Source organism: Epinephelus fuscoguttatus, linkage group LG4 (assembly GCF_011397635.1).
Source record: "Epinephelus fuscoguttatus linkage group LG4, E.fuscoguttatus.final_Chr_v1".
In the NCBI taxonomy this organism is placed as follows: domain Eukaryota; kingdom Metazoa; phylum Chordata; class Actinopteri; order Perciformes; family Serranidae; genus Epinephelus; species Epinephelus fuscoguttatus.
In genome coordinates, this window is record NC_064755.1 from 26825852 (window position 1) to 26852104 (window position 26253).

Sequence of the window (26253 nt, forward strand, 5' to 3'; positions counted from 1 at the left end):
AGAGAGGTAATGACAGTAGCTTACAACAACATTGTTGAAAGTAATAATATTATAGTTATAGTTCTGGCTACTGTGGTACAATATGTTGAAAGTATGTATTAATATCTGGCAGTATACATGTGTGACAATAGTCATATGTGTATAATAACAGTAGAAGTATGACTAATGACTAATGATGGCAGCAGCAGCAGGAGGCATCTGGCAGGACCACGACAGCAGCACAACCACACACGTCACGCTGTCCAGGCACCGCTGCGATATGAGTGGAGCACAAAGGCTCCGGAGAAGAAGCCGAGTTAGTGACATCCAGAATGGCCGAGTTAGCAAGATGCAGTAATAGAATACGAGAGAGAGAGAGAGAGAGAGAGAGAGAGAGAAGGAGAGAAGGAGAGAAGGTGCCCGGTGTATTATAGGGGGGTCCTCCGGCAGACTAGGCCTAAGTCAGCCTAACTAGGGGCTGGTACAGGGCAAGCCTGAGCCAGCCCTAACTATAAGCTTTATCAAAGAGGAAAGTCTTAAGTCTAGTCTTAAATGTGGAGACGGTGTCTGCCTCCCGGACCGTAGCAGGAAGATGATTCCACAGGAGAGGAGCCTGATAGCTGAAGGCTCTGGCTCCTGATCTACTTTTGGAGACTTTAGGGACCACGAGTAACCCTGCGTTCTCAGAGCGCAGTGTTCTGGTGAGATAATATGGCACTATGAGCTCTCTAAGATATGATGGAGCTTGACCATTTAGAGCTTTATAAGTTAACAGTAGGATTTTAAATTCAATTCTGGATTTAACAGGGAGCCAGTGCAGAGAAGCTAAAACAGGAGAAATATGATCACGTTTCTTAGTTCCTGTTAGTACACGTGCTGCTGCATTCTGAATTAGCTGGAGAGTTTTTAAGGACTTACTTGAGCTACCTGATAATAGAGAGTTACAGTAATCCAGCCTAGAGGTAACAAAAGCGTGGACCAATTTTTCTGCATCTTTTCGGGTCAGGATAGGCCTAATTTTCGCAATATTACGCAGATGAAAAAATGCAGTCAGTGAGGTTTGTTTTAAATGAGAATTAAAAGACAAATCTTGGTCAAATATCACTCCGAGGTTTCTTACGGTAGTGCTAGAGGCCAGAGCAATGCCATCTAGAGAAACTATGTCATCAGATAAAGAGTCTCTGAGTTGTTTGGGGCCAAGAACAATAACTTCAGTTTTGTCTGAATTTAACATCAGGAAATTGGTGCTTATCCAAGTTTTTATGTCTTTAAGGCAGTTATGGAGTTTAGTTAATTGATTAGTTTCTTCTGGCTTCATCAATAAATACAACTGAGTATCATCCGCATAACAATGGAAATTTATAGAGTGATTTCTAATGATGTTACCTAAAGGAAGCATATATAGAGTAAATAGGATTGTTCCGAGCACAGAACCTTGCGGAACTCCAAAACAAACTTTGGTACGTGAGGATGATTCATTATGAACGTCAACAAACTGAAAACGATCAGATAAATAAGATTTAAACCAGCTCAGTGCAGAACCTTTTAGGCCAATTAAGTGTTCCAGTCTCAGCAGTAGAATTTGATGGTCAATAGTTTCAAACACTGCACTAAGATCTAATAAAACAAGTACAGAGACAAAACATCCATTTACAAACTCACACAACTTGTGCAGTACACTTTTATTTATCCAGTCGTATGCTCAGTACTTCCCAAACATAGGCAAACCTTTAGTATTGCCAGCTTGAAAAGAGCGTAGATAATGTTTACTTTTTTTTTTTTTTTTTTTTAGCAAAAATGCATGTGTTCGGAAAGAACTGAGCATACGACTGGATAAATGTGACCAGGATTATTATTATATATTGTGAGAGTTTGTAAACAGATGTTTTGATGTAGTTTCACTGTGAGACGTGGTCCCCAGTCAATCAATAAGTCATTATGTTTTCCTCATGAATTCATTATAACACAGCATGACTGACTGATATACAAATGGTCATTTTGTGGGTACAGTATTCCTTTAAGTAAACGAAGTAACACCACAGTGCAGGAATTCTGTCACAAGTAAAAGTCAATTAAAATACACTTTAAGTACCTAAGGGCCAAGCTCAATATGCACATTGGCTTTTTTCCAGAATAATATGATATTGTTTGATTATTATTATTATTATTATTATTATTAATGTATTAATATATAAGCATGGCTTTGCAGCTGGTAAACGCGGGGCTAACAACTTAATACTCTGGTAGCTTAATCTAAGGTAATATGTCATGGATTCTTTAATTATATTTTGTATTACTGTATTTGTATAATTGGTAAAGCAGTGTCTGTTCAAAGCAAACTTTATGTACCGAATCTGCACAGTGCCCAAAGTGTCAAATATCAGTTCAGGAATGACCCAAATGCAGAACAGCAGGGTTGAGGTTGACCAAAAAGCAAGCTTTAATAAAGCTGAAAAAAATCCAGAACATGCAGGTAACAGAAAGTCCAAATGACAGAAGAACCAAAACTAACTGAAAAGGACCCAGGCAGGAAACAACACCAAGAACACTGAGATGAGCACAAGGAATGAATGCAGACAAGCTGACCAGGAACAAAGGGAAACACACACAGAAAAGTAATCACAAGAACAAGACACGGCTGGAGGACTCGGGCAAAAGGAGGGAAATGGGGACTGACTACACTAGGGTGGAGCGAACAAGACTAATACAGAACAGGTGTGAAAAGAAGACTCTGGGAACAGGGAAGGACTAACAAGACAGGTGTGACAGAAAACAGGCGGGAACACACACAAAGACAGGGAGTAAAACCAGACGCGACACCTGAGGAGAGAATCCTCAAAATAAGACACTAATATAGCTTTACTTCATCAAAGTACTTATTTTCCACCACTGCAAAAGAGAGATTTTAAAATGCCAGATGTAAATAGATTGTATTTCACTGTTTGGCTTTGAGCTCTGTTGAATTATGAAACCTGACACTATGCTGTTTTGTGCATAACAGGACTCAATCTCATTGGCCTGAGAGTTGCTAAGACTTGTGTTGTGGTTACGGGTTGATTGTTCTGGCTTAATGACAGAGCTCCTACTTTCACTTCCACCATCAGTTACTTGTTCGCTGCACTGATAAAGACTCTGACCTTTCCTGTTGGATGAAGGCCTCCAATAAGACAAAATCACTTAGCAACCCTGCAGCTATAAAGGTAGGCTCTGGCAGTGTGTAGGTATTTGTGTAAGAGGGAGAGCTTGTGGGAAGATAATAGATAATGACTCTGTTTCATGTAATTTCTTTGAATTTATGCAACCTGGCAACTGCGATCATTGACAGTCTGATTGTATATGCTCGGCTCGTACTTGAAGGACTGTGAGGCTATTGACTAAGAGCTCTCTTGTGATAGAGTGGGTACTGTATGCATAGTGATGTAACAGCCTTTATATTCAGGAGATGAAGAGGTAGAACAGGCCACACACAAGCACACTGAGTATTGAGAGGTCAGAGCTGCAGAGTTTTTGGGATAAAAGCTTTCGTTTTCTGTAAAAACAACTGGTGGATTTAATGTTGCCATAGCAGATGTACAGGAGTCCTCCCACATTGTTATAGAAGACTGTGCAGCATTTTGCTTGCACAGCTAACAGTCAACATTTGCAAAGGTAATCCTCCTTGCTTGTGGTTTCTACTGTGTATTTACACCTTGTGTTATTGAAACTGGCTTTACTTGTAGTCTGGAGTCCCACAGACCCCACTCCATGTGTATTAACAATTGAAAAATCAATCAATTTGAAACCCAGTATGTGGATAGTGGAGGAGGAGGGAACACATCCCCACCTATGTTCATCTATGCTCAATCTGCCCCTCACAATTTGCCTCACAGGGCTTTACAGCATACGACATCCCTCTGTTCTTGGACCCTCACAGAGGATAAGGAAAAACTCCCCCAAAAACCTTTTCAGGGGAAAAAAATTATAGAAACCTCAGGAAGAGCAACTGAGGAGGGATCCCTCTTCCAGGACGGACAGATGTGCAAAAGATGTCATGTGTACAGAACAGATCAACATAATTACAGTAATCCATATGACAAAATGATACATAAAGAGAGACAGAGAGAAATGCAGGGCAAACAGTAATGACAATAGCTATGTTATAAATATATATTAAGATGTGACAGTATATGTATGTGACAATAATAATCATATGTGTATAATAATAGTAGAAGTATGACTAATAATAACAGCAGTAGTAGGTCGCATCAGGCAGGACCATGGCAGCAGCGTGACCACGACCCACAATCCAGGTGTATCTGCGATTCAAGGGAACCTACAAGACAGTGGAGACAGAGACTCCAGAGAAGAAGCTGAGTTAGTGATACACAGTACTGGGATGTCAGTGTTAGCAAATGAAGAAGAGCCACCTTTCAGAATCTGAGAGTGAGAGAGAAAGAAGGAGAGACAGGGCTCAGTGTGTCACAGGAGGTTCACCAGCAAACTAGGCCTATATCAGCCTAACTAGGGGCTGGTCCAAGGCAAGCCTAAGCTTAGCTGTCAGAAAGGAAAGGCTTAAGTCTAGTCTTCAATCTGGAGACGGTGTCTGCCTCCCAGACTGAAATAGGAAGATGGTTCCATAGAAACAACGAAAGGCAACCACACACTATCGTCCAAAATAATAATTAGCGAATGTAATCATAATGATAAATAAACTTAACAAAATGCCATTACGATTACTGCTGATTCTAATACTATGGTGAACTGCAGTGGTGGCGCTGCTTGACTACTGTGGGTATGTCAAGTCAGTCTCTCTATTTCATTACTTGCAAAGGGGTAAAAAATTGGAAAGCTGAAATGTAATATGAGTTATATATAGATGATATCGCCATTGATTTGTAGTTTTTGCAAAGTCTTAGTATGTCATAAAAAGGTATGAAAAAGTCATTGTATAGTATGTCATGAAAAAAGTCAGTGTGTGCACTTTTCCTGTGCGGCCCTCAATCATATGCTTGCTCCCTAAAATGGCACTCAGCCATCAAGACTCTGAGAACTCCAGGGGTTTTATTTATTAAACAATGTATAGGATCCATACTAAAAGTGCGTGTACAGACAAAAGCCATAAGTGATGTGCGGCAAAATATTCAACCATTTCTAGTATCAGGCTTCCACCTCACCATCTATGTCGCCAATTCCCCATCTCCAAAACAAAATGTTCATTAGCATGGGTCAAAGTTTCTCCCATCAAGTCTGCTTTTATAGATGACAACTTTTGTGTGGGAAATGGCCTACGTCACTTTCAGGCTTCGTTTTGTGCGTATGCAATGTTTTTAAATGAGACCCCAGATCTAAGACTTTGGGTCTTTGGACTGGAGGGTCAGGTTGAAGGGGGTGGACATTGGAAATAGCCCCCCACCCCCAGTGTCAAAAAGGTGATTACGGCCCTGTGTAGGAAATCAAAGGATGCTTACCCTCCCCTTTGCCACACATGGGACTTGCAGATTTGATGAAGGTGGTGACTTATGCCTTGGGACCAATTACAACCACAGAGCTTGAACCCTGTATTAGACTCCTTAGAGACAAACTCTTATAAAACTCCAATAACATAAATCCTGATAGACACTTTTGGGATTTGGGAGGGATATCACTGCAAAAAAACAAACGTCCAACACAAATCGCAGACATAGAGCACATGGAAATCTACTCTATGTAACAGTGTTTTACAGCTGGGGACTCTGAGTAATGCATCGTTTTCTGTAGCAATTCATCAGTTCAAAATTAATCAAAGCAATTCGGACCACTCAGATTTAAGTGGTTGGGGAGAGCCAAGTGAAACATTAGGGTCTGTTATGACATATTCATGAGACATATTTATGAGACAATTTCTAGCCCAGTTTTGAGATATATTTATCAGTGAAAATAACATTTTCTTCTACAGCTTCAGAGGGGTGGATATGACCTCCCGTCCCATGATGCCCTGGCACAGATCCTACCAAATGGCCGCTACCCTCTCAAGGGAGCGAAGATGGAGCCCCACAGAGCAGCCCAACAAGAACAGGTGAAGCCAGAGGCTGCACAGGCCAACAAACCCAACATTAACCACACCTATCAAGTACATCATGCCCATCAACGGTAAGACAGATAATACATGCATGGAGTTATTGTGATGATCCTTGTATGAATAATATTTTAGTATGATTAATTTCCATTAAATGTGTTAATCCCTTAGACCCTCTCTGCATGATCTGGAGGATGATCCCCACATGGCAGAGATCACCAACCTCCAAACTAAGGTGATTAGACACAATCAATACCTAAACTCTTGAATCAATCAGTGAAGCAATCCCCGCTGTCACGTTTCGTTAGTTAACAGGAACATGGGTGGGCCAATGAGACGGGACAGTATGCTGCTGCAGACACACAGTTGGGAGACGAAGTGACAGATAGTAGAATAGATTAACATTTGTCAGACTGATTGCACTCTGGGAGGATCCAGAATGATGAGGATGAAACTTGTGCCAGGGGTCCAGGGGTGTTATTTATGCATATTTTGACATTTTTCTCCTGTCGCTGTGAGGTTGTCTCGATAATTAGATTTACTTATTTAAATTTGCTTAGATCTGTGGATTGGGTGAAGCGTTATGTGTTTATCCATGAAGAGTTTATGTTAATTCATGTAGATTTTGATAGATTATATGATAGGAAAGCAGATATCTGGGTCTTAATCGGACAGTTTCACAGTGACACTGCATCCATCTCCTGTATAATACTACTGTACATACATAATGATAATGATAATGATAATGGAATGGAAACACCTAATTAGATATCACATCATTACAATTCAATTCTGCTGCGCTTTGTCTGTGATATTTGTCCTGAAGTGACAGTATGTATGACACATGGCCACTTTAATGTCTTCAAATCATAGCGAGGGGAGGGAACCTCCAGTATTCACGGGCAGAGACAGGCTCCCCTTTTATTTTTGACACATGATGGGACTTTCCAGACTCATCACGGGGAGCCGTCCTTCCCATCTGTGGGCCCCCCAGCAGAGACACCATCTCATCTTCAGTCATGATTGTCACCTCGTCCCTGCCCTTTCAATTAGATGCTCAATTTCACCCTCGTGTCCCACGGGAGTCACAACCACACCATCCGAGATTGGAATTCCCTAATCGTCGCCCCCTCCTCGTACATGCAGCTGGACCCTGCTCTCAGCCTCCATTCAATTGTGTCTATTCAGTGTGATAGAGGAGTATGTGATAGAAAAGAGAACAATGAGCATGGAGAAGACATGTCTTGATAACAGCTCTGCAGCAATATGAATTTAAAGCCAAAGTCGAGGGGATTTTGTTTCTTTTTAAAAGGAAAGAAGAGAAAAAATGTAAAAGGAATATTTTTTTTAACATTTTTGTTCAAGTCAGTGTTGTTTTTAGTCTGTCATGCTGAAACACTCTCATGAATTTGGCATGAGTTTTGCCTCTATAGTTCAGCAAAAGGGCTTTCACAAGAGGACGCTGCATGAATGCACGACTAGGATTCATCCAAAAACCCTGCTTAAAGCTCCCATGACAAAAGAGCTTCACAGGATAGGGTGTTACTGTCCCTTTGGATTTGAGGAGCCGGAGTCATGTATCCATTGTACTCAAACCTCAGACAGTCGATTACAAGAACGTCGCACTTTATGGCATAATGTTCTTCTTTGGCTTCCAGTCATGTCCCATTTGTTGTGTCATGTGATTATCCGAAACCAAGAGAAATCAATTATTCATCGAGACTCTGAGACTTGGAGATAAACATGCAATGTGTACTTGCTGCTGGGATGTTTTTACATTCTCTTAGTGTACAGAAATGTGTTGTTTATACATCCTGGAGGACCATATAAAGACATGGGGCTGAAGAGACATCTAGTGGTCATAGTCACACACCACTGCTCAGCATCAAATTTGTCCCGACAGGTTTCTGGGAATATTTTGTGCCATTTTTGTTCCTGGAAGTTATGAGTGTGATTATTTTTTACTTTAGTCAAAACAGTTACTTGTATAAAAATGCACTAGTCAGTGTCTCTGACTTGATTACACATTACCTTGAGGGGGAGGTATAGTTATAATCTTTGCACTTCACACCAACCTTAATAACACTCATTAAAGTCAAGCTGGTACAGTGTCACAATGACCTCTACAAGGGCATTAGCATTGAAAGGGGATACAAATAATTCAATCGCTCTTTTCTAACCATCTGTAACAAATCAAGAAACTGGTGTGCAACTGACCGTCCACGTCTCTCCATCAGGAGGTGGAAAACTATCGTTTAGCCATGAGTAAGATGGCAGAGGACATCATAGCGCTGAGGACACAGGTGGTGACGCTGGAGACAGAAAACAGTCAGCTCCGCACTGATCTGTCTCTGCAGCAGGACCTTGGCCGAGACCTGCTGGATGATACTGACATTGACGTCATGACCAAGGCTGAGATTGCTGACCGTATAGGTAGGCCACAGCAGAGCACTACAATTTAATTAAAGTGAATAGATAAAGAACGAAATCCATATTTTCAAAATTTGAATAATACATTTTTTGTAGTTTTGTAGGATTGTACACCACAATCGTGCAGTTTTTAATCTGTAAAATGCATAATGCACTTCCCCCTTTTTTTAATTTAATTTTTTTTTTTTTTTTGCTAAATTCAGGAACAAAACAGGAAAAGATACCATTTATGGAATGTGGAAAAACAGTATATCTCCAGTTACCATTACAGTCCTGTGTGGTAAATAAGCAAACAAATGGAGCAGTAATTATTACTCAGCCCAGACAATAATTGTAATATATGTTGGGGGTACATATCCCCCTAATATTCAAATATACTTAAAATCCCCCCCCAAATATTGATTAGAAAATATGGAGAAAGAAAACAGCTATACTACGAAAGGCAACCACACACTGCCATCCAGAATAATCATTAGCAAATGTAAACAAAATCATCGATAAATTTAAGAAATTGCCATTATTATAACTACTAGTTCTGGTATTACCGTGTATGGCAGTTCTGCGTGGGATTTATTTAAGTGGCGCTGCCGTACCCAATCAGAAGTCGCTGTTCAACTACTGTTGGTAGATATAGCTTAATTTATGTACCTTAACTGTGCTGTTTCTCTATTTCATTACTTTTAAATGTATTAAAAAGTGGAAAAATAGAATGACATATGAGTGTTATGTTGGCTGTATCATTGTCTACTGTTATAGTTTTTGTTAATACGTTATAAAAAAAGACAGGAAAAAGGTAATAAAAATAGTATGTCATTAAAAAAGTCCTAAAAAAAAGTCCCAGTGTGCATGCTGTTCTTTATGGCCCCCTGAATTATTGTTTTTATTATTATTTTTGTTTATTTGGCAAGGACAAATGCATAAGACATTGCTACATGTGTAAGGTACAAAGTAGATGTAATGCATACAGGTTTATAACCATGGCTAATTTGCAACCCCTGTCCCCAGTTGGTTTTAGAGTTAAAACAGTAAGTGTAAGATGACTAAGCATGGAGTATTTTAATACAATAATGCAACACATGTACAGTAAAATACGAACAAAGACTAAGTCAGAGTGAAGACCACAATAAGAACAGAGACAAAAAACAATTAACAATAACTATGTTCATATCGTCAATGGTCTGTTTAGCTGTTGAGTTTCCTAAAATTTATCCTGGGAGGAATTCCCCCAGACTACCTTGGAAGGTTGGGTCACAGAGGTTGTCGATTGAAAATGGTCCCCCCCAGTGTTAAAAGGTGATTACAGCCCTGTACTTAACCATACACTTTCCATACATCGGCATCCTGTCTTAAAATGAGCCTGAACCAAAAGCATGCAAAAGCAATAATTGACATTCTTTCACCTAAAGTTGAGATTTGAATTAAGAAAATCTTCAGACTGATTAATGTCAGAGTGTTTATTTTCCAGCCAGCAGCTGTTGAACCTTCGGTCCATGTCATTTTGGATTTGAGGGCATTTCATTGGCAGATGAAGCAGTGACGGTGGCTCACTGCACGTTTGCTAATCCTTGTGAGTGTATATTCCCAAGCAGACTGTGGCGTTTTGTGATAAGGCAGCTCATTTGGGCCACAGACCCTGATAAGCTGTGTGGGTACTACATCCCTTATCTCCTGAAGGACAGTTTGCGACCCTCAGTGAAAGGATGTTCCTGAAGGTCTCACTGCTGGCTTTAAAGCAAAGGGACCAGATTTAAGTTTTGTCCAACAGAAAATCCATTTCATTTCAAAAGCGTTATTGATCAGTATTGTTCAAATGTCCGAGCCTCAGAGCTGACATGTTAATCAGTCTAAATTTAAGTTTCATACTTTACAGATCAAATCCTAAGGCTCATCTTTGATCAACTTAGCTGTCTTTTTCTGATGTCAACATATGAAAATAGCCATTTAGATTTATGCTCTTGTGTGTGACTTGTCTTGCTGTTGTTGTTGTTTTTAAAGCCTCTCTGAAATTCAAGCTGGCCAGTGAGACCAGTAAGGCCGCCTCTCAAAGGGACAGGATCCAACAGCTGCAGAATGAACTGATCATGGTTAGAAGATACACACACACACAGGAATAAACCTTAAATAATCACTGTGTATGTAGTCTGACCCTGTCTTCCTTGCTTGTGTTGTGCAGAAGAATGACAGTGAGAAGGAGCTACTTAAACTTCAGAGAGTCCACCAGCAGCAACAACAGGATCTGCAGCGTCACCACAGTCACATGACAAAGATGGCAACTTTGGAGGCCACAGTGAAACAGCAGGAAAAGGTGAACACTCTAGGCTATACGTACCAGTATAACTATCTGATTTCACAACTTGCGGGGCGTCTTTTATGAATAACAGCTCAAAATATATATATATGTATATTTGTGCCATTTTTTTCAGGTCATTGAGAAGATGGAGAAAGCGTTAGACGGCAAACTCAGAGAGAAGAATAAGCAGGGTGGTGACAAGAGGCTGGTGGTGAAAAAACAAAAAGGTACAAGGGCTCAGTGAGGCGAGGGAAGAGTATGTTGTCACGAAAACATTTGCAAAACGTCTCCTCATGCTTTGCAGGTGAGAGTGACCACAGAAGGGAAGAGATAGAGTCGGCCCTGGCAGCAGAAAACGCTCGTCTCAGAGGAGAGCTGGACAGGATTCAGCAGCAGCCTGCTCCAGTCATCATACAGCAGGCAGCACAGGTAGACAGCTACACATTTGAGCCAGTGTTCAAACAGTGTGATGCTACCCAAATTTAGTCTTGCTGTTACTGAAATCTCAAATTAATATGTGTTATGTCCCCTCAGACAAAAGACGCACTGCCACTCCAGGAGAGACTGAGTTTACTAAATAAACTGGAGATGGCCAAGGCAAAAGTCCAAACCCTGGAGGCTCAGGTAAAAGAACAGAAAAATCATATGTGCACATGTTTCATAGTCTTAATGAGTCACTGATCAGGATGTCTTGCCCTGTATTTGCATGTGTTACAGCTGGAGGAGAACTCTAAATCATGGGGGAGACAGAAACAAGAAATGTTGACCAAACTAAGTGAGCACAGGCACGGCTTCGTCCGGACGTCCACTACAATCCTTCATAACATTCCTCTGGTCAGTTGAGTGCAGTTAGCCTTCGTTTTATATGACACACACCGTGCAGTGTGGGATTATTTTATCTGACATGGAGTTGTTTCTGCTTCTTACAGAGGTCTGTGTCACAGTTATTGCATCAGCCGAGCAGACAGAGGAAGCAGAAGCCTTTAAAATGACCCAGACTAAACACACACACAGAAAAACTTTTCTTTCAGGGTGTCTACAGGTCAGTTAAGTTATCTTAATATAAGGCCTTAAAAGTATTAAACTGTCTTAAACTCAGGTTTGATGGGTCTTAAATATTTTCTGTCGCATTACTGCAAAAATGATATCTGTAGACACCCTGTCTTTGATTTCATGTTCCAAATAAAATATTTCCATCTAAAAAATATATTTAAATATTAATATTATATTGTGTAATAAAATGATATATAACAAGACATACTGTAAATCAGTAGTATTGTTTTATTTATCACTGGTTTATATATATTTTTAAAACACTTTTGCCACATGTAATGAAGCATCTGTACATTCCAGGTTTTTTTTTTTACTACACACACAGAGACTACACATTTGCATACTGTTCAAATTACTCACTAGATAATACACAGTATATATAATGACTTTTTTCATTAGTTATGACGTTACTGAGGTAATTTGTTCATGCACATTTTTAGCTTTTCTTTCCTAATGTTTTCTTGCTCTCCAACGACGTCTAAGGTTGGAAGAATTTATTTGTTGTTTATACTGTGGTGCATTCGGGGGCCTGGCTTATTATGCACCACAGTTTTTCTCTCAAACTTGGCATCATTGACTCGTCTGCAGAGGCTTCAGAGTCAATATTATAGGCTTGTCTGGTAAGAGAATGAGCTCAAAGGTACTCTGCACTTCGACATGGCGCTGTTTCTCCACTCGGAAGTTCTCAAGCATCTGTAAAGACGGAAGATAGTGCACATAGTTAATATGCTGTGTGAATGAGCCGCAGCATACAGTGAAATGTCTCTTTATAATCTGTATATTTTACATGGATGAGGAAGAGTTGCATCTCTGTCTCTGCTATTCTGCGTCCTAAACACTGTCGGGGGCCGAAGCCGAAGCCAAGGCTCCGGAAGTAGTGTGACTCCGTCCTCAACCAACGAGAGGGCTGATACTGCTCCGGACGAAAGAACACTTTGGGGTCTCTGCCCATTGCATACAGTCCTAACTGGACCAGGGTCTGAACACAGAAAACACAAAGCAGTTTCTTTAACAATGCTCAAACACAAAAACATTATTATATGATTTATAGCCTATTTTTGATTGCCTCTTACCCCTGCTGGGATGTGGTAGTTTTGAATAATGATATCTTCTGATATGTATCTTTGCAAGCTCACTGCGACTGGGTGTAACCTGAGGGATCAAAGTCTATGGGTTAGTAAGAAAACTATTACACAAAACTATTCCCTAAACAACTGACATCTTAAGATTAGACAGTATCATAAATAGCATGACATGTTTGGCATCATTTACCTCAGAGTTTCCTTCAAAGCTCCTTTGACCAGTGGAATCCGCTTCAGCATCTCCTTCATGTCTCCCTGGCTCTCAGCCCGAGCTGCAGCCACCTCTGCTCTCAGCTCCTCCTGGAGGCTGGGGTGCCTAGCTAGTTCATACAACGTCCACAGCAATGTTATGGAAGTCTGAAACACACAAACAGAATTAAGCCAAAAAGAAGTTACGTTCTGAAGAAATAAATAATTTGTGTCACTTCTTTTCCTTACTGTATCTACTCCTCCAGCCATCAGCTCGGTGATGCTGGCCTTGATGTCTTCAATGGACAGCTTGTCCAGCATGAGCAGGCTCGCCAGGACTCCTGGGTATTTCTCTGAAGTGCCAGCTTCCTTACGTAACTGTCTGTAGATGTTTTGGATGCAGCGGTCCGCTAAAGGCACCAAGATAATAAAAATGAAATAAGAAACAGTGCAAACATCAAAATATAAAACATGATTTCCAAATAACACAACTAAGACTCTTATGGTGCAAAACAAAACAATACTTAAAATGTTCAGCCTGTTTGTTCTCTGAGTTCTACCTTGATTGAAGATCCCATCCCAAGCCTCCACGTGGTCACGCCACACCTTGGCTCCAATATGCCTCAACAGAGCAGGAGGTATGTACAGCATGGGTGAGGTAGTCTTGAACATGAGGGTGATGCAGTCGATGAAATGCTGAGCTTCAGGGTCGATGTAGTCCAGCATCAAACCAAGACGCTCCCCGTACAGCACTGAGCTCACCGCTGTGTGGGACAGAGCAAACATGAGACAAAGATAAGTAATATTGTAGGGAAAAAGGGAGCACTGGCATTCACAGTGAGTGAACTTGAATATCAAGAAAGATAGAAGTCCATCTTACATTCTAGTGCGTATTTAAAGAGTTCTTGAGAGAGGTCAGTGGTCCATTTGTTCTGGCCACTTCGCTTTATCTTTTTGTGCACCCTGGCAACAAAATCCTGGCCCACTTCATCCAGCAAAGGCACAAAGTTTTCCTGCACCTTCGGGGCAATCACCTCCTTGTTGAGAATCACACGGTTTGATCTCCAGTCTTCTCCATCCCTGTGGGAAGATTGGATTTTAACCTTCACTAGCAATGCAACTAATAGGCACAGTCTTAAAGCACTTGGTAAAACCTCTGGTTCCATGACAGAAATATTAGTAAAAGTGAATTTGTAAAGGAAGAAGGGATAATAGCATGTACTTAAGTAACACTCCATATTTGCGGTTCCTGTAGTCTCTGTATGACGTCCAGGCTTCAACTCTCAGCCTTTTAGGATAATGGCCCTCGGCTTTGAACAGGATGGCAGCGTCTTCAGGATTGATGATATTTACGCTTTCATAATAACCTACTTTTTCTCTGACATACAAAAAGTCAGAGGAAGAAAGGGGTCAAAATGCCATATCAAATTTGTTGTCAGAGCAAGATGACCTTGTGGATTGTCGGTCACAGATATTTTTCATGGACAAAAATATTTATATTTATATTAAGACCAGAATTCATTTCAAAATAATGACATCATTCAGTGTTATTTGTTTTGTCTACTTGTGTTCCTTTTCATTGAAAATACAGTAGACGATAAATGTCATGCAGTTATTCTATCATTTAGGATTTAAGCAAACTTGCTTTGTCTTCCGTACCTGTAAATGGGTCCAAAAGTGTTGAAGTTCTGCAGCATGATGCGATGAAGGTTTTTGAAGCCATCCAGTTTCCAGAAATTGTACAAATTTGCCACCCCGTTCTTCCACAGTCCAGGAATCTCACTGAAAGGCCTGACAATGCTGCTGCTCTCCGAGTACACCTGTCTGACCACCGGCATACTGCTGCTGCAGCGCACACCTGTTGTTGTCAGCTCTCCCATCCAGGACAGGGGCGCCGTCACAAGGCTGCGGCACACACTCCACCTGGCCATCACGACAACAAAAATGCTCACACTGCTCTACCTTCAGCAGCTGCTCTGGCTCTCCCGGGGACATCTGGTGCAAAACAAGGAGGCTGGTCTAAATAGTCGGCCCCCCTCGCTGTGCTGATCAAGGCTCTCCAGTTGAACTCTGCAGCCTAACAGAATATCCACCACAGCGCAGTAGCTGGTGTGTGTTTAGCTGCGTTATTTACTGAATATTTTACAGCACCCTGCAATCATCTGTACGTAAAAAGTGAGACTATGCAAACTTGTATTAGGCCTTAAGACCTTCAGAAATGCTGCTGTCTTGAAGTGTTTGCTTTGGTTTGTGAAGAAAGACAAGGCCACGACAGAAACTCAGTTTAAAACAAATATAATTAATGTATGCATGAAAAGCATGTACTGTACAATCAAAATGAAAGATTTAATAAACACGTATACAAATGTGACTGTGAGCACTATTTCTTAAGAAGCTTTATGAGTTCTTCCAGCTTCATGGCGGTCTTAATGTCCCCCTGGATTTTCAGTCTGCCGCTGGTGTAAGCAGCAAATGGTCGAAGCTCGCCCTGGAACATGGCCAGAAGGTCGCTGTCAGACATGCTCAGTGTCACATCTGGCTCTCTGCACAAGGACCCTGCTCCAGCTGCACCACTACCTACAGGACACACACAGAGCGACAGAGGTATTTAATATTTATGTAACTGTGCTTTTGTTTCTATTTACAGCAGACATTTGAGCATTATTACACAGATTTAGCACGACTTGCATTCAGTTGATCTCAATCCTGTAATAATGGGCTTTTTACAGTAATATATGAAGCATCACCTTGGCTCAGATCCACATAGTAACTGTGACGCTGTCCATCCCCCGAGCTTATGTCAAACTGGAAGCAGGCCCCAACTTGCTGGACCAAAGTTTCTGAGAGCAGGAGCTTCACCCCACCAAGCAGCCCCTCAACAGAACCTGGTGTGGCCACGACTGCCTGAGGGACACTGCTGAACTCATCTGTAAAAGTTAAGCTGTCCTCTGAGGAGAAAAAGCCACAGATATATTATACAGCATTATCATAACGGGTACATGTTGTACCAAAACAATTGTGTGTGTGTGTTTGGGGGAGGGGTACCTTGTTTAGGCTGTGAAACGCCACTGCGGCTCAGAAAGTGCATGGCCAACTGTTGAATGGGGCCAGTGAGGCCTTCCAGTCCAGGCACAGAAGGAGGCATGATGAGGGGTCCAGAGAGGCCTTCCTCTGGTGCTTTTAGTATAGAGCCCAGGGTAAGCTCGACCCTGTCTACCTCCAGCCCCCAGGGCCGAGTCATCTCATTTATGTCCATCTATGCAGAGCAATAAAGGATGTAAGTTTGACGTGATACAGTGAAAAGCCCGAGAAAAGTAGGTTCAGTGTAGTCTTACCCCAAGATATTCTCCAAGTTTAATGCTCTCAGTTTGGATCTCCCTGACAGTCTTCTTAGCCAGGCTGTAGGTCAAAGCCTTCTGTGCCGTCATCCTGGTCGAGGCGTTCAGGTCCTGGACTGATAGTACAGACATGACGGGGTTCCAGATCCTGAACTGGATGTCTGCCCCCACTGACAATATGCCACCATCCAGAGTAGTGACCTACAGTAGCAGAATTCCATGTTATTTGAGTGCTAGACATCTAACACTGGTCATTTAACATCTGTTGCAATTTAAAGAAGACAGAGACATCTCCTCTTTATTCTTAAAGCTTTTATTGACTAAAGAATATTTACTATGTAAGGCTGAATATACAAGTTGGGAAATGCTGAATGCTGGTAAGGGCAGAGGGAGGGTTTTGGCACCATTTCGAAATGAAGCCAAAAATGCATAAGGAAATGTTAATAAATAAAAAAAATAAATAAATAAATCCCCTCATAACTCTGATAAATGCTTCAGTTTAAAAAACAAAATTGAATTCTGAAATGTATGGTGGCAAAGATGAAGAATAAAACTCCACATTCCCCACACATAATAAAGTTTATCTCTTGGCAATAAGACATTTTAAAATAAACTGCACACACCATGGGGTTAAATCTTTTCGTATCAATACGTGCTGTCAGACACTACTTAGAATTTTCTCAGTATCAGTTTACTTTCTTTATTTTCACGCTCATCAGCAGTGCACCAAGAGTGCCACCTGTAGGACAAAGTACATAAGAACAGATTTGTTTTCTATCATCATTACACCTATCCATATTGGCCATTAAGAGATCCTTCCCAATGCTCTTTTAATGGTCATAATGGGGAACAAACTCCAAAGTCCTCCTGTGCAAAAACATATCCAAAAGATTATTTTATATGACTGACTATTGTTTTAAGACAGACTTGAAAACTTGTAAACCTATCTCTTAGTTTGTCTCGTTAGGTCTTTACATAAAAAAACTAGTAGAAGAATGTGAGGTAAACTATTCCTGACCAGTTATTTTCTGCATTTTTCAATATTGCAGCATGCAAAAACTTGAACAAGTTGCCCATCACAACAGCTGACTGATGATGAAATCAGCAGTCAGCTGCTCGATCAGAGTTGGTGTCAGCTATATGCATGCACACCTGGCTTGGCTGATGGCTGATGATGATGTAACTGCAGAGTGTCATTAGCTCCAATAAACCATCCAGTTTGGCTCATCAGATACACATGGTCTCTGGACACGGTGCAGCCTCTGGTCACATAATGCTCCTGGCACCAAGAATGAATTTTCTTAAATCTACCGTTATGTAAAGGTCTCACAGAACTCTGCAATTCTCTGCCTATTGATATTATATCTACCTTCAATGACAAAATTAACTTCAAAAAGCTTATAAAGAAATATCTTGCCATATAACAAGATAAGCACATAGCGCTATTGTAATGTACTTTTTAATGTATTTTAATGTACTATTCTTATTTTTATATCTGCATTTTTTATACATGTATCTGTTTAGTCTGCTTGTCTTAGTATCACTTATGTTTGTAGTGTCTTTTCTCTCAGCTGCTATGTTGAATTATGGTGTAGTCTATCATTACATTATCCTTAGTTTCTTTCATTTGAGTATCAGTTTGGTATTTTGATTGTTTTTAGATCATAATATGTCTGTACTGTGTTTCAATGTATAGGACCCCAGGAGGCCTTGAGACACATTCATGTGCTTCTCATGGGGATCCTTGAATAAAGAATGAACAATAAACTCAGTATAGTGGTTCACCTGACAAGGAGGAATGTTGAAGGCACGGGTGCGCAGGTCGACTCTCTGCCACTGGTCAATGAGGGGCAGCACAAGAACAATACCAGGGCCCTTTGGAGGACAAACTCGACCCAGACGAAACACTACTATCCTTTGGTAGTTAGGCACCGTCTACGAAACAAAAATGAGCCAGAGTTGGTTGCTTTTTTTCCTCAGCAAGTGAGTGGACATGCTGTGGGAGTAATTAGTGAAAGGTAATGTCACCTTACTTTCAGTACAAACCATCCTGATATAGGAAATGTTAGAAAGGTGCAGATGTAGACAAGGAAGATGACAATCAGGTTGCAAATCCAGGACACCCATCCTTGAGAGGTATCTCATAGACAGAAAAACAAAACAAAAATTTAAGAGTCTCAGTCTTAAAGATATTCTCAGTAAACCCGCCTTTAAAAGCAGTTGTATGATGTCATCTGTGGCTTTAAGGAGGGGTTTTAAAGTCTGACTCAAGTGACATGAGTTGAGTGATCTCTGCTCGGGACTGGGGACTACATAACAGGACGTCTGCATTACAAACTGGGAGGTGTGTAGTCTGAAAGATATGGTTTTACCAAAGAAGAAGGGCTAAGGGAAGATGATACTGAATTGCATTATGGGAAGTGTAGGATCCAATGTTTTTGGAGTTTGACTCATCCTAGGGACTGAATTTCAGGATACATATACACTGGAATTTAACAATGTTTATCATAAATGGCAAACCAGTTATATAAAGACTGTGAACTATTTTTTGGAGATGCTCTTATAATTATTTCTGTTTGATTATTTGAGGCTAGTTTGTTTAACTTTTGCCTACTGTCCCACCTCCACTGTTAACCCCAAACTCACCACGTCCCGTAGACAAAGACAGAGCTACAACAGTTCATGTTTGTTAACGTTACCTACCGTTGAAGTCGTTTTCAGAGACACTGGGGATGTTGTCAAATGAAAAACCTTTGTGATAGCCGCGCTGTGTGAAGCTGTCAGTGTCCACAAACAAGCCAGGAGTCCTCGTACTGATGGAGTCCCTCTGAGGGAGCAGCTGATACGACTTGTTAAACATTGCTGTAAAAAATAACTGTGATATCTTCTTTAAAGCAACTTCATTTTAATTATCCGTCTCCACTTGTCAACCAAAACCGTCTGACTGAAGTAAACAAAGTATATATGGTGACTGAAATACAGGACGCTTTAGCTCGTAATGCTAACTAGCTAGAAGACAGTTGTTCCGTGTTTTGCTCCGGCTCTTCTTCTGGGTGTTTACTGACGGCGCGTGTTCATCAGTAAACGTGCTCATTACCGCCACCTAGTGGTGATGCAGCCTAACTGGAGTTTCCATTAGAGGAAATAGCCATAAAACAAGGAATAACTTGATTAAACTTTATCTGACAGATATTTTTGCAGTCAGTTGTTGCTATACTGGTTTCCACTGTCCAGTAGCCAAATCATATTAGATCCTGACCAGTACTGGATTTTTGAGGTCAATACCAGAGTTTGAGATTTTTATTTTTAATTTGAACTTTTATTCAAGAGATGTTACTGCTCATTTTCCCAAAATATGCCTAAAGATATGCACTGAGTGAAAGTGTGCAATAAACTTGTGCAAGCTCCATGTTTTCTAAATGCCTCAAGCATATCTTTGCGATTTCTTGTTATATATTAACTGACATGTACACAGTTACTGATATATCTGTAATAAGCTGGAATTGGCAAATACCAGTCATTGTGATTAGTTCAGGCCCCAAATCATATCAATAAAATTACAGTTCGCTTTTTGTTACTACTTCCTTTTGGCAAACACATGACAAACATTTTTGTTAAGGATCCCAAAGCTGTGACTAAAACATGTACCGAGTAAAACTGTTAACAGCAGAAAAAAAAAATCTCTGGTTTTTAAATTACTGACATGTAGTTCCTAATATATTTGCAATAAGCTGAACTTGGCCAATACTAGTTATGATGTAATGGTCAGGCACTAAGTCATATTATCTACAGTGTCTATATTTTGTAGCATCATTCTGTAATAAATGTTGTGTTATGTATTGTGTTTTGTTTCTGTAAAACCAGATAAAGAATGGGAAAATATGACCAAGATGAACAAACTTCTCAGTTACAAAATGTCCATATTTATTTAGGATGAATATTTACAGTCAAAACACATTCATTATCATATACCTTAATAAAAATGCTTTTCTTTCAAACTCAGTACCTACCCAAAATATTATGTTATGTCTTTGGTTCTTTATAATAAAATTATAATATTTACAAGAAAATCGTGTAATAGTTACCAAATAAAACTTGTATGTTTATTTCATTTGAATGCCATAATCTTTAATGTCTTTCTTAAAACAGACTTTTGGTTTAAAGAAGCAAAACCTTTCCATTAGTGATATTTCAAAATGTCTTCAGTGAAAAGGGGATACTATGTTGAATTTGAAAGGAGAAGTCATAACCAGAATATGTGAAACAAAAAACCACACAACATGTTGCTTCAGGGGTTGGTTTGTGGTGTTTTTTTCTAACTGGTGTCATTCAGCCTTTCTCTTTGCTTGTTATAGTTTGCATCTTAGTTTTTGAACATGTCACACAACAGCTTCTCCATGGGTGTGCTGCCAATGGTCCTGTGGAAGAACAGCTGCTCTATTTTCTCTGAGCTCACAAAGTGAAGGGATGGCAGCAGAAGTAACAGTCTCCCAAACCTTGATGGACGAGAACAGAGGAGAGTGAACAAGCTTGAAATACTTCAGATGTTTTTATGTTTGAAGATCTATGTAGTCAGTATGAGAGGAAGTTACAGCAGGATTACCTGGCACTTTGGCCGGGGTACGCTGAATGGATGTGCTGACCCAACAACACCTGAGACTGGTCCTGCAGATTCTCCACCTGCTCTGGGTCTTTGAGGCTGCGTGTCTCTGCAAGTCAAACAGCAGACATTAGTAACAGTGTCCGTTCAAATGCAACATATGCATATTCCTGAGGGAACAACCCCTTACCTGGCTTGAACAACACAATGGCTTTTAGGCAGGCAAACTCAGTGGGGTCAACAGCCAGGGCCTTAAAGCGATTAAAGACCTCCTCCAGGATGCGCAGGTCAGCTGCGGGGAGGCTGATCTTAGCCTGCTGTGTGGGAGACAGATCTGGCAGAGACAGAAGAGGACAGCTGTCCATGGGAAGAGACCACTGGATGGCACACAAGAGGAACATCTCACTCCAAGCTTCCTCGAGGAGAATCACCTGTGGATGACACAAAAATCCACGTTAACAGTGTCGCACAAGATCAGTGTGTGTGTGTTAGTTTGGTAAACAGACAGAAACATGTCAATCAGTCTCACCTGGTCTCGAAATGGCAGGTGAGCAAAGACTGGCAAATTTTTTGCCCACTTGACGGACATGAAGAGGAGTCGTGCTGATGTCTCATAGATACTCTCTGAACAGTTGGAGGTGTACGGGGACGTACGACAGTCAGAGGGAGTCCGATCTCTCTCTGAGTCATTGGTTGTCACGTCAATGTTCTCCTCCACTGTGCATCAGAATAACAGAGTCATATAAATGTTAAGGCTACTTTACATCAGATTATATGCATAATTACTATTCAGATAAGACAATTCTAAATCATCCTTAAAGGCAAACCCCACTCATCTCTGACATAAGTAGCAAGGTCAAAATGGGAACTTGTTGTGTCCACCTTAATTTAATCTCTGCCATATGATCTCACCGTCCTCTGGCTCCAGTTTTGCGCAGGTCTCTGCAGTCAGCAGGCTGACCATAAAGCGGTGGTAGTTATGAGAGTTGCTGCAGGGCTGAATGGTGGCAGAGGTGGCGTTGGAGGAGGTGAGCAGAGGTCTGCCGATGACTGCTGAATAGGTAGCAGGGGAAGTGAGCTCCCTTGTGGTGGCCAGGTGCTCCTTTTTAGTGTCCATACTTATAGAGTCTAGACTGACATGTGCTGTGCTGCGAGGCTGTCGCTCATTCTGCACAGCTGCCAAAGGGACAAGAAAACAGTCAAGAATAATGTATGCTATGACAGATCTAGCATGTGCACAGATAGACGGTCAACTTATCCTGAGTTTCTCACCATCTTTGTTCATGCCAGCCTGGAGACACTTCTTCAGTCGACAAGCTTGGCATTGGTTTCGATGTGCCTTGTCAACAGGGCACCTGCCTGTTCCAGCCTGGCACCTGTGATAAGATTTGAAAAATTCTGAGTGAAGACAAATACTATGTGAAAATATAAACTTGTCACACTAATATTTCTTCATTGTACACGTAGTTATTCTGACTGCCCTGCTGGATCAAATTTTGCTCACCTGTAGATGAGTCTTCGCCTCACACTGCGCTTGAAGAAGCCACTGCAGCCGTTGCAGGCATAGATGCCATAGTGTTTGCCACTGCTTGAATCAGAACACACTTTACAGAGCAGACTTTGGTCGAGTGCTTTACCTGGGACTGTGGAGGACAGAAATAAAAACCTAGCATTAATTCACTCTCACTCATCCATTCATTTGTTCTGTCTTTTTTGTCCAGTTCTTCTTATTGTATACACAGTGCACATCACTATTATGGACATATTCATCCTGATAACATAATTTGCTGTGAAGAAACACACTTGCAAGTTTTGTTTTTTAATTTTGCTGTCCTTGTTTAGCCCCTTTGTTCAATCTTTCATATCACAACAGTTGCATATTACATCAATTACTGGCTCACCTGCTTGATGTCCATCTGTGAGGTCATTGGAGGTGTCAGAAGAAAACATTTTGGTCATGTGGTCCTCCATTTTGAGATGTGTTCTAATGTCAACTTCAATTCATAAACTCTTGATAAATAGGGGATTACTCCCAGAAGTATTTCCTCTTCTTATTTTTGTGTAATTGACTGGCTGGATCAAAGCATCTTTATGTGAAGTGCTGACACATGGCAATGCCACCAAAACACATATAATTCTTTTCCTATTCTATTTCCAGAAAAGCTGGAAGTTTACGTTTAGTATCTTCAGAAGCAATAAAAGAGTTCCTCCAGGAATTGTCAATGATTTTGATCCAGCTCTGCTGTCCTTTCTCCAGTCGTTTCTGAAGTGATGAAGGGTCAGTAGAGTCACAACTTGTCTTCTGTCTTTCTCTCTGCCAGAATGAGTGTGAGCCTGAGACGTCAAGGGGCTTTCTGAAGGAAGACAAGGAGATTAGCACCATGCGCTGTGTAAGCAAATGCTGATTTGTCATCCTCTTAATCTTTACTGTCTATAAGGGTAAATCAATCAGTCACACCTCTTACAGGCATAAGAGTATTTAACAAAGGTGACCAATGAAAAAAGAAAATGATATATATTTTACTCCTTACACATACTGCTTAAAATGACTAATTAAATTTGGCTGCTGTATGGGAGACCTCACCAGTGTCAGTGTGTTTCAAACTGTAATCAACATGGCTCAAACTATTCCCTGTTCAGTCTTTATTTATTGTGCCTTTCCATTAATACAAACTTTACTAACACCACTGAAGAAGAAATATTACTACAGTGGTCCACAACTGCTGCTTAATTATAGTCCTTGACTGGTTAACTTGTTGCTACATAGGGACCATTCTGCTTTGTATTCTGCATAAGTGACATTTTGTCGTGTTACATAACATTTTGCGGGTGTCTCCTGTGTATAATACATATCTAATATTAACATTAAATAACATTACCAAAAAAAAATGTTACAAGCAAAGATGTGATATCCTGGGTATTGTCAATCTGGTGATGCCGGCTATCATGTCAGCTGCTGCCCACAGTGCTGACTTAAGGTTTCAGAATTTGACTAGGTCTAGTAGTTAACAAGTGAACTAATCAACAATACACAAAACATTGCAATATGGAGTACTTGTCGCACTCCTAGTACACGTATGTTCCCCAGCTTCCTGTTGACAGTGTAGTGGGGTTAACAGTGCACTCTTAAGACATTCCCTCTGTGCCATATTGGCCCTGTCAATGAACACTAATGACTTGAGGAGAGTACAGCCACCCCAAATCAGCAAAGTAGCTTAACCTTCCCTGAAATGTGGTCTCCTCCTTGAAAGGGGGGGATCACGGAAGGGGGTGATGAGAAGAAAAACAATTAGTGCAGAGATTGAAAGAGCACCAACAAGTTGACCCTTAATTCCATTCTTCTGCCATATGGTGACTGCTCTCTGGAGCCTCCGTCTGCCTAATTAGGAACCCAAGTGCATTTACTGTTATTGCAAGTGCACAAATCTTGGAATGTTCATGTTTCACTTCACTTCTCAGACAGAAATGTCAGAAACATCAACACCTGTGCTTGTTATTTTCTGTACAAGTCTACAAGTTCAGTAATGGCAGTGGTCATTATTGCATGTAGCTAATGACATCTAGTTCAGCTCTGTAATCAGATCAAATGTAGCAAAGACACTAAAGATACTAATGTGACTATCTGCCGTGTCCGCAGAATGATTTCTGTAATCCTTATTAAGTCACTCTTGATTTTCGGAAAACAATGTAGCATTGAAAACAGAGCTCTTTCTGGTGTGTAAAAGGATTACAAAGTTGGCTATGCACATGGAGCCGTTTGAACTCAGAAGCTGCTGTCTGAATCAGTTCATAATCCTGAAACAGGGAGGAAACTGTTTATATTCGGGGTCTCAAAGCCTCCAATAGCTGCAGCGGTGCAGGTGCAGGCATGTTAATATAGTATGCAGTGAATCTGCTTTTCATTATGCACCTCAGTAACACAGTATGACAGTGGAAAGAGTGACTCATTGTGTTTGTACATTTTGTTTAAAGTTGTTGTAATGCTCTTCTTTGTGTTAAGTAAAGCGCTTTAAATTGTTTCACATCATTATTATGTAAAACACTGCGTTTTATTGGTGCTATACAAACTAGGTGCTATACAAACCCAAGACCAACAGGTCTGGTAGCTTAGCCTACAGCACCTTGTATACAGACTTCATGTAAATCCATTTAAAATAGTTAAACAGAGTTAAAATAGTGCAAACCTGGCATCAGTATGTCTCAAATGCACCTTTAATAGCTATTTGTGATCCCACTTCACTTTGACGTAATAAACAGTTTGGGAAGTTAGTAGACAGCAACTTGACTAGATGGTCCACAGCACATTTGCATTCACACTACATTGGTTGCAGTATAAATTTACACTCAAATCACCATCTAAACCTACTTTGTGAATAAGCCTAAATTACATGCTGACCTAAGCAGTACTGGTAATCTGGAATCAGATTACATAACACAGGTGTTACTCACATGTCAGGGGTGAGCTGATTATCTTGGTCTTCAGAGTAGCAGACAAGAAATGTACATGTAATGTTTAAAATGTGAACGTTTGTGAAACCATATCTGTATGCTGATGACACAGTTTTATATTGTTCCGCAACATCTGCACAATCAGCCATTGAATGTCAACAGTCGTCTTTTGATTCCCTCCAATTTAGGTTTCACAACCATAAATTAGTACTTAACCCAGGCGAAACCAAATGTATGCTGTTCACCAAGGCTACTCATTCTCAATCTTTCGATAGTCATTCTGCAAATGGCACATCCATAGAGAGTGGAACAGTATGAATACCTTGACGACAATCTTAATTTTAAGCACCATATTAAAATTCTGACTGCCAAACTGAAGACAATACTTGGCTTTCTCTACATCAGTAAGAACTGTTTTTTCTTTTATACACAGGAAAAGAATTGTAGAATCTGTATTTTTAGGGAGAAGCTGCTGCCCCTACACTGAAATCACTGGACGTTGTCTACCACTCGGCCTTAAGGTTCATAGCAGGTGATTACAGCACCCGTCACTGCCACCTTTACAGAAGGGTTGACTGGCCTCATTTGGCTGTGAGGGCGGGGACAGCATTGGTATTTGTTCATTTATGAAGCTTTGATGCAGATGTTTCCACCCTATATTTCATCCCTTTTAACTGTGACCTCACATACTCTTTGTACTCTTTCACAGAATAGGTTGTTGCTTCACATTCCCTTGGTCAAAACTAGGAAGAATACCAGTCCCTTACTGTGCTCCTTATACATGGAATAATCTGCAAAAGACCATAAAC

At 40.6% G+C, this 26253-nt stretch overlaps 4 protein-coding genes across 5 annotated transcripts in view; 1 reads left to right on the forward strand and 3 right to left on the reverse strand.

The window, feature by feature from the left end:
- Window positions 1-11905, forward strand: part of ccdc33 (coiled-coil domain containing 33) — a 32940-nt gene extending 21035 nt beyond the window's left edge. Inside the window, exons 1-11 of one of the 2 annotated variants that reach the window (XM_049573624.1) lie at window positions 2885-3179; window positions 5894-6087; window positions 6185-6248; window positions 8251-8446; window positions 10439-10527; window positions 10617-10748; window positions 10867-10960; window positions 11038-11162; window positions 11268-11357; window positions 11451-11567; window positions 11663-11905. In XM_049573624.1, the coding sequence (XP_049429581.1) occupies window positions 3129-3179; window positions 5894-6087; window positions 6185-6248; window positions 8251-8446; window positions 10439-10527; window positions 10617-10748; window positions 10867-10960; window positions 11038-11162; window positions 11268-11357; window positions 11451-11567; window positions 11663-11725 (1215 nt within the window). In that variant the 5' untranslated portion in view covers window positions 2885-3128 and the 3' untranslated portion in view covers window positions 11726-11905. Of the gene's footprint in view, window positions 1-2884; window positions 3180-5893; window positions 6088-6184; window positions 6249-8250; window positions 8447-10438; window positions 10528-10616; window positions 10749-10866; window positions 10961-11037; window positions 11163-11267; window positions 11358-11450; window positions 11568-11662 lie in introns of those variants that run through there. The other variant, XM_049573623.1, reaches the window with a different exon arrangement.
- A 146-nt stretch (window positions 11906-12051) lies between these two features.
- On the reverse strand, window positions 12052-15149 carry LOC125887090 (cholesterol side-chain cleavage enzyme, mitochondrial). Its single transcript, XM_049573621.1, has 9 exons — window positions 14717-15149; window positions 14280-14435; window positions 13938-14137; window positions 13618-13821; window positions 13307-13467; window positions 13059-13225; window positions 12860-12938; window positions 12574-12765; window positions 12052-12479 (listed from the first exon to the last, which is right to left on the reverse strand). The coding sequence occupies exons 1-9, from the start codon at window positions 14986-14988 to the stop codon at window positions 12357-12359; spliced, it is 1554 nt and encodes a 517-aa protein (XP_049429578.1). The 5' UTR covers window positions 14989-15149; the 3' UTR covers window positions 12052-12356.
- Window positions 15150-15310: 161 nt separating this feature from the next.
- stoml1 (stomatin (EPB72)-like 1) lies at window positions 15311-19438 on the reverse strand. Its single transcript, XM_049573622.1, has 7 exons — window positions 19099-19438; window positions 18429-18535; window positions 18181-18330; window positions 16393-16596; window positions 16103-16313; window positions 15805-16005; window positions 15311-15634 (listed from the first exon to the last, which is right to left on the reverse strand). Exons 1-7 carry the CDS (start codon window positions 19253-19255, stop codon window positions 15438-15440), a joined length of 1227 nt encoding a protein of 408 aa, XP_049429579.1. The 5' UTR covers window positions 19256-19438; the 3' UTR covers window positions 15311-15437.
- A 1320-nt stretch (window positions 19439-20758) lies between these two features.
- Window positions 20759-22966, reverse strand: nr2e3 (nuclear receptor subfamily 2, group E, member 3). Its single transcript, XM_049574006.1, has 8 exons — window positions 22897-22966; window positions 22500-22638; window positions 22268-22371; window positions 21908-22171; window positions 21525-21712; window positions 21186-21426; window positions 20999-21104; window positions 20759-20891 (listed from the first exon to the last, which is right to left on the reverse strand). The coding sequence occupies exons 1-8, from the start codon at window positions 22964-22966 to the stop codon at window positions 20759-20761; spliced, it is 1245 nt and encodes a 414-aa protein (XP_049429963.1).
- Window positions 22967-26253: the final 3287 nt, after the last annotated feature.

Excerpts from the sequence above, each read along its gene's own strand:
- LOC125887090 (XM_049573621.1), bottom strand. The coding sequence starts at position 14,988 with ATGGCCAGGTGGAGTGTGTGCCGCAGCCTTGTGACGGCGCCCCTGTCC. Across the intron at positions 13,226-13,306 it reads TGGCTGGAGGAGTAGATACA|ACTTCCATAACATTGCTGTG; the intron begins GTAAGGAAAAGA and ends TGTGTGTTTCAG. Across the intron at positions 12,480-12,573 it reads TGCAACTCTTCCTCATCCAT|ATGCTTGAGAACTTCCGAGT; the intron begins GTAAAATATACA and ends CCGTCTTTACAG.
- stoml1 (XM_049573622.1), bottom strand. The coding sequence starts at position 19,255 with ATGTTTAACAAGTCGTATCAGCTGCTCCCTCAGAGGGACTCCATCAGT. Across the intron at positions 18,536-19,098 it reads CTCTGAAAACGACTTCAACG|ATACCTCTCAAGGATGGGTG; the intron begins GTAGGTAACGTT and ends TCTGTCTATGAG. Across the intron at positions 15,635-15,804 it reads CTATGTGGATCTGAGCCAAG|GTAGTGGTGCAGCTGGAGCA; the intron begins GTGATGCTTCAT and ends TGTGTCCTGTAG.
- nr2e3 (XM_049574006.1), bottom strand. The coding sequence starts at position 22,966 with ATGGAGGACCACATGACCAAAATGTTTTCTTCTGACACCTCCAATGAC. Across the intron at positions 22,639-22,896 it reads CACAGATGGACATCAAGCAG|TCCCAGGTAAAGCACTCGAC; the intron begins GTGAGCCAGTAA and ends TGTCCTCCACAG. Across the intron at positions 20,892-20,998 it reads TACCCCGGCCAAAGTGCCAG|GTTTGGGAGACTGTTACTTC; the intron begins GTAATCCTGCTG and ends TCGTCCATCAAG.